We start from the raw sequence: 11,475 nt of genomic DNA on the forward strand, positions 1-11,475 counted from the left end.
AAAATTAAATACAATATAACTCTAAACTAAATGTCACTTAAACGCATCAATTAAATAGCAACAATTATCCAGTCTGCAAGACGGATCTAATGACAGCGACTGGTAAGTCATGTGATGCTACAGCCCAACATTATTATCCAAAAGTCGTTAGAAGAAATTGTGAAACTTAGTACGTAGACGTAGACAGCGTTTGGTTGATGCGAGATTTGTCGACGTTGGTGGTTCAGGTGGGGGGCCATTTTCAGGGGCATGCCAAACACACCAACTTGAACGACTAATAACATCAAAAGACAAATGGCCTGATTATAGGATTTTAGGTGGAGACTCGTTATTATCGAGAGTTAATTAGCACTTAACACCGCACACGTGTCTTTCTCGTATGCCATTTTGATGTTATTACTGGACAGCTGGATACTGGATACCATGAACAAATATTATCCTTTTTGACTAATTTACATTTTTGTCTTACACCACTTGTATTTTATTTAATACATGTTATATATTTACTTTATTTTCAAATTTGATTTAGATAGATAATTTTTGTTTTATAGACAAAATTTCAGACTATAGTACATAAATTTATAATATAAGATACACAATATATTGTGTGTTACTTAACTACTACTAATCTATTCTAAATATATAATTCTTACTTTTAAAGGTACATAAATCTGTAACACACAATACAAAAATTCACAACACAAGACATATATACATGTTATATATTTATTTATTTTCAAATATGATTTAGATAGATAATTTATGTTTTATAGGAATAGAATTTCACAATATAAGATATAAATTCATAACATAAAATACATAATATGTTGTGTGTTATACATCTACTAATTTGTTGTAAGTATAAAATTGATACTTATAAAGTACAAAATTTCATAACAAGACAAGAAAACTCATAATATAAGAATATAAAATACATACGCATATAAGATCATCATAATCCATAATACATTGTAAATTCTGATCTACTGTATAATGATCGGTTCATATGTCGCTCTAGTAGTCTAGTGTTATATTTCGTAAAGTAAATTGTAATACGAAAAAATATATATGCAGTAAACTTAACAAAAAATGTATTAGAAATTTCATAGGCTTTTCTAGGCCAACCCACATGTCACTTTTTTCTAGCCTAAGAAAAAATAAACACATCTAGTATACACTTAAGTTCACGAAAATCTAAAGGTTTGAAAATTAAATAAAAAAATATTGTATATATTAACTTATTGACTTAACTTTTAAATTTCTTTTGAAAAATACAATAATTATTAGTGACCACTAGGCAAGCCTACTACTTCTTTTTGAGCCTAAATTGTTTGACTTCAAACCACCTCATTGCAGGCCGTGCTTATATCGTAAATTAGAATCTACTTAACATGAAACTTTGATACAAATTTATTTTTAGTATTATTATATACTAATTTTAATTTACAAACTATTAAAAATGAATATGCATTATACTAAAAATAAACTTATATATTAATATAATGGACATACTAAAAATGAACCTATATGACTATATCAAGATTCACATTATAAAATGAACTTCAAAGTGTATGATATAATTTGTCTTATGAGCAGTTTAGTGTTAGTCCGCGAGCTATCAACCACCTTGACCTCCTACTGCCCTACATACACGAAATGCCTTAATTTCAACAAAGAACAAGCTCATGACAAAATCGCTTAAAGTTCCATCACATGATTTTAGTATTATTATAATATTTTTTTAATAACTAAAAATTACTAGTGCGGTTGATCTTTCCTGTATGATTTGTAAATTATTACACAAAAATAAAATTTACCTAGTACACACTGCACAAGTGGCTTTGGACTTTCCTCATCACCCAAAAAAAAAAAAAAAAAAAAAATATCATATGAGGTAAATCGCGAGATATATCTTAACTTGCCTACATACTCTTAAATATTTATAGATTAATGCGCACAACAAAATCAAATTCATACATCTTTTACGTTATTAAACTTATTTTAGATTAATCAAGTACTTTTTTTTTTTTTTTTGTTGAAACACGATTAATTAAGTACTTAAGTTGTATCCTAACACATATTTAGAAAGTTATTCCCAAGCATTAATGTAATGGGCATATGATGAGTAGATGCTCCGTCAGCAGGGATAACTTTAATGTGTTTGTTTCCTTTTATTAGGAATATCATTCATACTTGCCAGTACAGTACAGTATCTTAACTATCTTTTGAGAAGCACAAAAATCCTACTCCGTATATACAAAACCTTTTTTTTTTTTTTTTCTGGTTCGAAAATTCCAAACTGAACAAATAAATAAACATATATTACATATTTTATACATCACCAAAAGCCAAAAGTACCAACACTGCAAAAGTGTAAAGCATATTAAACAAAAAAAAAAAAAAAAAAAAAACTTGGGCGGTGGTTTTTGTAATGAAAAATATTTAAGTATTGTTTAATTTTCCCGCCTTTCTCTTGCTAGCATTTCAAGAATGTTTCAACTTTTTAAATTTCATTGAGAAATTGTAAAATATATTGAAGAAAATTTATACTTTTATTTATATAATAAGAATTTATTTACATGCGTAAATAATATATATATATATATATATATATATATATATAAGTTATTTTTTTTAAAAAAAAATTTATAAATCAAGAAACTAATGGGGTAATGATACCCAACTTAATTAGCATGACAATAATAATAATAATAATAATAATAATAATAATAATAATAATAATAATAATAATAATAATAATAATAATAAGTGAAAAGTCATTTTTACCCTCATATTTAACAGCCCTAACACTTACTTAACGAAGAGGGGAAAAAATAGCCACTTCAAAAATAATTGAGGGGGATAAAGTGGTTACATAAACAACACAGGGGGAAAATGTGCTATTAGTAAACAACACATAGGAAAAAAGTGTCATTTTCCCTATGTTTTTTTTTTTTTGAGAGAAATTGTTATTGTTATGTTAGGATAATAAGAAACATTTGGATTGTTATTTTAATAGAGTGGCCTAAGTCCAGAAGTCTAATATTCCTTCATTATGCGCGTTTAGACATGATCATTAATGCGTTTACACTTGAAAGTAAATTGTTGTTATTACACAAGAAGTGAGATGCCGCCTTTGTCGGGTAATAATTACTCTGTATTATTCTTTAGGCAATATATTTATATAAATATAGTAGATCTATATTGTAATAAGGATTTGATTCTTAGTATTTTGCGCTATTATTATGTTATTTTGTAATAGAACATAACTATGCTATTACACAAATATATTTGTTATTTGTTGTTTCCGAATATTAATATATTCGGTCGATTTACATACTAAAATTAGTACCGCAAGCTCACTAAATATGTTAGAAACTATTTAAAATTAAGTATTTTTCATATACAAATATAATAATGGTTATTACTTAGGTAAATAATTGTAGTTATATTTCTATAAAGTAAAATATAATCTAAAATACACAAGTAAGAATGAGTGGGTGAATACTAGGCAGGTGGGACAATGGATATATACACAGTGATAGACAAGATTGGAATGTAGTGCACAGATAAGTGGGTAAATTTAAGTAGGTGTTAGGTGGATAACGTTAAAAAATAATTTGAAAATTTTAAAATTAATTGTTTTTTTTTTTTAAATGTTATGCTTTCGAGAATTAAAAATTTTCAATTACTAAAAGGCCATTACTGTGTTATTTGTTAATACATAAATTTTAAAAAATGTAAAAATCAAATTTATCAAAAATTAAATCAAAGTTAACCACAAAAATAAATGTGATAATTAAATATGGACAGACAGATTAAAAATTATGATTAACTGTCTTGAAAAAAAAAAAAAAAGAAATGGCATGTGTAAAATTGAATTATTATACACAACTTCTATATTTGTCAGGATCATATCGATTTTTATTGGAAACAAATTTAGTCGAGTTGTTAAACAATTGACTTTTGTCACAAAGTCTCAAGTTTGACTTTTCATAAAAGTTACTTATTAACCTTTATAATTTTATTTTTTTTTTGAAAAGTTAACCTTCCTAACTTAAACCATCAACAATGGACAAATAACTCGTTTATCTTATTGTGTGTTTAGAGGATTAATTTTCGTGGTGGACAAGTAAATTAGTGAGGGATTTTCTCTTTCTTGTTAGATTATTCAGGAATCCCGACAACTTATTAAGTAAATATATAGTTCTAAACACGCATAATATGTGATTGAAAAGTGCCCAATAAAAAATACATAGTAAAATTAAATAATTGAAATAAAATTTAAAAATGCATAAATCACTACTGGAAATTATGGAATTTTCGACCACCTGAAAACGATCTTAAATTAAGTTGATACCAAAAAGTCTAAAAAATGGTCGGAAATAACAACAAAGGTTTTTCCGGATACCAAAAGTGGTCGGAACAAGGCATTTGACTTGATTTAAGATCACTTTCAGGTGATCGGAAATTTCATAATTTCCAGTAGTGAATTTTATAACTATTTAAAGATAAAAATGTTATTTTTGATGATAAGAAATATTATTATTTTACATAAATTTGTAAAAAGTGGTTTAAATTTAGTAGATATTAAATTATGTTTCAAAATGGTTAATTTTTATTAGCAAATACAAATAATTACTCGTACTCATGTAATTCTCCTTCACTTTTAAAAGTGAGCCATAATGACATATCAAGTTTACAATTCATAGTGTCATGCAATCCTTATTTTAGGGAAAAGAGTTAAATATGCTCTTAAATTTTTATTAGGGAAAAGAGTTAAATATGCTCTTAAATTTTACTAAAAAAAGTTAATTAGGCTCTCTAAATTTTTTAAAATGTGTAATTAAACCCATCAATATGTTATTTTGGTGTATTGAGGCTCAAAAATTGGTTAGTGACATGTAATAACAGGCCACTAGGGTTCTGACAACCATTTGGCGACTAAGAAGGTGACCACTGGATTGGCCGAAGGTGCAATTAAACCCATCAATATGTTATTTTGATTCGAAGGCTACCGACTACCATTGCCGATCGTTGGTTGTTTTTTTGCAAAAAATAGTGCCAATGCTGGTCGAAGGATCATTGGAAGGTTACTGAAACCCTGGTGACATGTTATACTAATTGATTTTTGAGTTTCAATGCACCAAAATAATATGTTGATAGGTTAATTTCACCTTTAAAAAAGTGTAGGGACCGAATTGACTTTCCTAATAAAGTTATGAGCCTATTTGATGATTATTATTATTATTATTATTATTATTATTATTATTATTATTATTATTATTATTATATTTTTCTTTTTCTTTTTCACATTAAATTAGTGAGGGATCCATGACAACTTCTGCCAATGATGCTTACTTATGAAGTACGGAGTAATAGATATAAATAATTGCACTTTTAGTCTCTCATCTAAATTATAAGACAAATGTAAATGTAGCTTTTAATTCTCATGAATCACAATTTTGGTCCTTAATTAGTCATAGACGTGACTATTTTCATCTTTCAAAAATACATTACGAACTAAAAATACTACAACTTTCACAAGGTGTTTTTTTTTTTTTTTTTTTTTTGGTCTTTCAAATGATAAAAATAGTCATTTTGAAGCTAATTAAGGACCAAAATTGTTATAAAAAAAATAGGACCAAAATTATAGCGGATGATAATTAGTGATTAAACTTGCACTTGATTTATATCATGTGAATTGATGTTAGTGCCTGCCTTTTCTAATATGTACAATCATATATGCTATTTAAATTGTACTAGATTTTATTAACACTTCTGTATAATAAAAGTATTAACAATGTGTGGACTTGGACCGTTAAACAGACAAAAAAAGATCCGGACCACAATGTGTGATTGTCACAAAAAAAAAAAAAAGTATCAAACATATCATGTATAATTTCATCTAAATTAAAAGTCTGAATTAATATATGTATTACCATTTACATGTATCTGATATTAAATTGAAAGATGTATGATGTTTCAACTAAAAATTATACCTTAAAAAGATTTAAAAAATTAAACTAACTTTGGTTTTAAACGGAAAAAGAAAACAGCCTGTGGTATTGAAAACGATGTACTAAGATAGCGCCTGGGGCCCCTTACGTGTTAACCGGCATGCACATTGCTTTTGTCAGCATCTACCAAATGGCGTTACTTTCTACACGTTTGCAGCGTGAGAAGCTCCACCCCTCTCCCTCCCTCCGATCCCTCCTATAAATCCACTCTTAATTCCACTCCAATGCAAACCCGCTTTGATTATATTCTCCATTGATAGCTAGCTATATCGATCAATGGCCACCCTCGTTTTCCCCGACCACCCCTCCCCCGTCGCCGATGCTGAGGCCATTTACAACGCCTGTAAAGGTACGATCATAGATTTTGTGTTTTCAGTGTGTTTTGGTTTCTGGATATATATATATATATATATATATATATATATATATATATATATATATATATATATATAATGGTGTAATTAAATAAACTGTTTAGGATGGGGGACGCATGAGAAGACGGTGATCGGAATCATCGGCCATAGAAACTGGACTCAGAGGAAGCTGATCAAGCAGGCGTACCACGATCAGTATCAGGAGGATCTGATCAGACGCTTCGAGAAGGAGCTCTCCGGCAGCTTGGAGGTTCCGATCCGATACGATATGATCTACCGTTTGATGATTTCTTTGTTTAATTTCTCTCTCTCTCGATGATGATTATTATGATTTGATTATTGGTTGATTAATTGCAGAAAGCGGTTTACCGGTTGATGCTGGATCCGGAGGACCGCGACGCCGTGCTGTTAAATGTGGCGATCAGAAAGGGCGGCGTTCCAGATTATCGTGTGATCATCGAGCAGGCATGCATCTATTGTCCTGAAGAGTTTCTGGGCGTCAAGCGGGCCTATCAGGCCCGCTACAAGCGTTCGTTTGAAGAAGATTTGGCTCAGAATTCTACTGCAGATTTCCGCAAGGCATGTTCATACATTAATTTTTTCATCACCTAATTGATCTTCACTTTAATAATCTATCCTTACTAATAATTGGTGCAAGTTGACTAGACTTATTAAGTAGTTTGATTGGATTGAAGAATAACGTTATTCAACCCGATTCGCAGCTTCTAGTTGCGTTGGTGGGTGTTTACAGGTACTCTGGAAGTGAGGTCGACGCTAAGTTAGCACAAACTGAGTCTCTGATCCTCCACAATGCCATCAAGAAAAAGGAGTATAATCATGAAGAAATCGTTAGAATTCTGAGCACAAGAAGCAAGGCTCAGCTCATAGCCACTTTCAACCGCTATAAAGATGAACATGGCACTGCTATCACCAAGGTATATATATATATATATATATATATATATATATATATATATGCGCTCCAGCCTAACCTGGTTGTGTGATCTTGGTCCAATCTCCAGCCTAACCTGGTTGTGTGATCTTGGTCCAATCTTAAATTGTTTTTTTTGCAGGATTTGAAGGAAGATACTGGAAACCAGTACCTGACAGCGCTGCGTTCGACGATCCGAGCCATGGTTGACCCACATAAGTACTATGAGAAGGTAGGTAATTAATGATTTGATTATGAGAGTGATTAGATTGAATGTGTGGCTAATGGAGTGTGTTTAGCTGATCCGACGAGCTCTGACGAAGACGGGGGCGGACGAGGATGATTTGACCCGTGTGATCGTGACGAGGGCGGAGAGGGATTTGAGGGGCATCAAGGAGGTTTATCAAAAGAGGAACAGTGTCACTCTTGAGCAGGCTGTTGCCAAGGAAACTTCTGGGCATTACGAGGCTTTACTCCTGGCTCTGCTCGGGAAGCAAGAATGAATGATTGTAGGTCTGTCTTGTTGGTGTCGTCTTCTTTGGCTTGGCTTTTGAATATGTTGGAAAGTTTCAGAGTCTTTCGTGTGTTGTTAGTTTGTCAGTTTCGTGTGTTTTGAGTAAGTCCCCTGTTGCTTCGGTAATGAGACTTTTTATTTTTTATTTTTTTATTTTTATTTTATCACCTTTCAAGATTGATCTTGTGTTTACCATTCATTGCATGCACAATGCAATCATCATATAGCAATGCAATCTTGTGGGTAAGTTTCAGACAATATATGCTCAGATTTTGCGACTAAAGTATTAATCCTATTATAATCTTAGATTGGGCTAGGTCACTTAATTGAGATAGAATGCACATGAATCAAACCAAACTAATTAAATCCAACCAATTAGCTAGTTTAATCACTCATAATCTTATAAATTTATATATATTCTCTCTTACTTTATTAATGTGGGACTCTTCGGGTCATTTAGTATCTAACCTAATAGAAAATATTTCTCTATTTTGATTTCCCGTACTCTTATTTGTAGTCAAGTCGGGATCAAACGGTTCGAATTATGATAAAAATCAACGAGTCTTATATAAATGCCCTTTATTGTATGAGGCTATCCTTATCCCTGCAAACATCTCCCACTCTCAAAAATGGATCCCACTTTCACATCATTCCATTTGCAAATAATCTACTATTCACACTACATCTCTACAAATCTAATCAACTTTCAAAAGTGGACCTAACATATTAAAATAATATTATTAATTATAATAAAATATTAAAAAGTAAAGAAAACAAAATAAAAAATAAATAAAAAGTACAAAGCGGCAGCTTTTTCAGGGGTTTGCCAATTTGCTAAACTTGCAAATTTGCAAACCCCTTTCAATTAAAAAAAAAGGAAAATAATGATGTGGCTAAGCCACATCATCTTGCCAATCTAAAATTGGCTGGAATAATCCCAGCGTGAAATTTTTTTCCCCACTTTCTCTCTACTCTCTTTCTAAACATTTAATAAAAGAAGCTTATTCTAGTCCATTGTGCTCCATCTTCTCTATACATTTTCATGCATGTTCTATACACAAACATATTTCATATATACACGGGAATACACATAAAATACGCGGATCAATTAATCGTATCATAATTGGTTGAACACTTGAAATTGGACCGAACCCTCTCCTGAAACGAGAAAGTCACCAAAGTGGACCGAACAAGCAGGCTTACAAAAGCTTGGACGCCACGAATACCCATAACTGGGTGAACACAAAGTGGACCGAATAGCCTCTGATACCATGTTATAATCTTAGATTGGACTAGGGTCACTTAATTGGACTATAATGGACATGAGTCAAAACACACTAAAAGATTGAATTCAACCAATTAGTTAGTCTAGCCACTCATGACCTTATAAATCCACATATATATTCTCTCTTATTTTATCAATGTGAGACTCTTAATTGACAAGCTCTTCAATCTTATTTGGTAAATTGAATTGATATTGCGAAGGTACTCTAATCTGATCTGCTTCATGTCTTATTCTGCTCGCGTGACAATGACTCGACTCACTGCAACTCTAGCTGTACGTGTCATTTACCTATGTTCTCAATGATGCTCCCAAAAAACATGGGATAGATGTTATAAGAATCCACTAAGATGATGTCTCAGAACAAGATTTGTTGTAACAGAACTACAAGAAATGTTATGTGTTCTTTGTGATCAATCTGACTGACCTCACTGAAGTATGCCTTGAGGTGTGCAAAGGCACTGTACTGCCCATTTTAAAGCCAAACATATTATGTATTGATACCTCATCCAAGTCCTTGCCACTAATTACTCTGTAATGCTCGTATACTGTCTTGAGATGCATCTTGCTACTTGTGGCCAGAATTCTCAAAACCTCTTTGACGCAAAGTGAAATCAAGGAAAGGATGGAGAGAAATATCTTGTTTATTCATCTGTTTGTTCAAGTTCTAAACAGAAGCATGGAGCCGGAATATCTACATGGAAGGAACGGTACCATCAAATTTTGATACCTCGAATTTTGTACTTGAACTGACCATCTCAAACAATGCTTTAATACCAAGAACAAGAAACAATAATAATGGCAGAAATGCGCTGAAGGAAAGATTTACGTGGTTCGGCAATGTACCTACGTCCACGGGAGTGAAACTATTTTTTTAATTCATAATGATGGTGATAGTGGTTATTAAGCCCCTTGTTGAACAATGCTCTGATACCAAAAATGAGCATCTAATCCATGTAAAATGTGTCTATCCGCTTCACTCCTATTCCTGGTATGAGACAAACTCAAATTCCTAATTCCTATATGAGACAAACTCAACAAATACTATGTAGATATATGTATGTAAGAAAATGCTTACTGCTGTACATGTGTGGATGATAAAAAAGTATAATAAAAAATGTGTTTCGTTATAACTAAGAATCAAAACTAATAGTTGGACAATATATTTATTTGTGGTCATTGATAATCTATATATTTTGAACTTATAATTCAACTATACATTAATTATATATGCTCAACAATTAGACACAAGGTAAAAATGCAGAGATACGGGCTTGATTAGTTTTAAATACAAGAATTAGTACCATGAACCATAAGAATTCGTGAGGAAGATGGAGCATATGACGATTATTCCACTTCTTAAATTGGCGTTCATCACCGATAAACGTTTCTGGAACACTTTTCCGGTACGCTTTCCTCTGCTCCGCGTTCCATTTTCTCATACAAATGATTTCTCATCCACACCAAACCCTAACATCACCAAAATTCCAAGAAAAGTAATCTCAAGCAGCAAAACATTGACATTCTCCAAATTTTCAATAATTGTATCGATTAGCATAAACTTCGTTGAAAAAATAATCACGTAAAGGTTAAGGAATTCGTAGAAGCATACTTGAGAAAGCCTTGGTGAGAACTCTACGCTCGTCGGAAAGCGCCAATTAAACTGCAATAGTAAAAGATTGAGACTTGTTCTAGCGCGTTTCGAAATCATACTGAAGGGAGATCCGAAATGATTAGGCTAAGGGCGTTTTAGTCATTCACAACGGTAACAATCCGTTTATTTAAACGATGGAATGACTATAATTGCCCCTAGAAGGTTGAGAATTGCATTTATGTCATTTTATAAAGGACTTTGAGTTCATGTTTTAATTTAATACAACATTTTCTTTCAAATCATGTACTCCATAATTATTAAGTTAATTGTTAAACTAACTTGGTTATGGATAACCCCCTAACGCGATGTTATTTGATATCACAAATAAATGAAGACAAAATTACTATTATCAATTAATATATAATGAAAAAAAAAAACTGCCATGCCCTTTTATTTATTGATGATGAAAAAACGTATACTTATTTAAAGAATGAGAAACATAAATCGTTCTTAATTTAACTTAATTATTAGGATTAATTATGTTCTATTTTAATAATCTCTAATCTAATATAATATTTTCTATACATTCATGCGTGATGGAATAAATTAGAAAAAATGGTCAAACTAATCCCTTAAGTATAATAGATAGTGTAATTGAGCCCCTTAAATTTTAAAAGAAAAAGAAAAACCCTCCACTAAAGCCCTCTAAATTGAAAAAAAAAAAAAAAAGTTCTATTAAGTCTTAAATGATTTGTTTAGC

At 31.2% G+C, this 11,475-nt stretch overlaps 1 protein-coding gene across 1 annotated transcript; it reads left to right on the forward strand.

The window, feature by feature from the left end:
* Positions 1-6,230: 6,230 nt before the first annotated feature.
* On the forward strand, positions 6,231-7,986 carry LOC109180467 (annexin-like protein RJ4). Its single transcript, XM_019330076.1, has 6 exons — positions 6,231-6,369; positions 6,499-6,644; positions 6,752-6,973; positions 7,117-7,329; positions 7,468-7,557; positions 7,625-7,986. The coding sequence occupies exons 1-6, from the start codon at positions 6,297-6,299 to the stop codon at positions 7,826-7,828; spliced, it is 948 nt and encodes a 315-aa protein (XP_019185621.1). The 5' UTR covers positions 6,231-6,296; the 3' UTR covers positions 7,829-7,986.
* Positions 7,987-11,475: the final 3,489 nt, after the last annotated feature.

The sequence above is a fragment of the Ipomoea nil genome, unplaced genomic scaffold (assembly GCF_001879475.1).
Source record: "Ipomoea nil cultivar Tokyo-kokei standard unplaced genomic scaffold, Asagao_1.1 scaffold0188, whole genome shotgun sequence".
In the NCBI taxonomy this organism is placed as follows: domain Eukaryota; kingdom Viridiplantae; phylum Streptophyta; class Magnoliopsida; order Solanales; family Convolvulaceae; genus Ipomoea; species Ipomoea nil.

Excerpts from the sequence above, each read along its gene's own strand:
- LOC109180467 (XM_019330076.1), top strand. The coding sequence starts at position 6,297 with ATGGCCACCCTCGTTTTCCCCGACCACCCCTCCCCCGTCGCCGATGCT. Across the intron at positions 6,370-6,498 it reads CATTTACAACGCCTGTAAAG|GATGGGGGACGCATGAGAAG; the intron begins GTACGATCATAG and ends TAAACTGTTTAG. Across the intron at positions 7,330-7,467 it reads ATGGCACTGCTATCACCAAG|GATTTGAAGGAAGATACTGG; the intron begins GTATATATATAT and ends TTTTTTTTGCAG.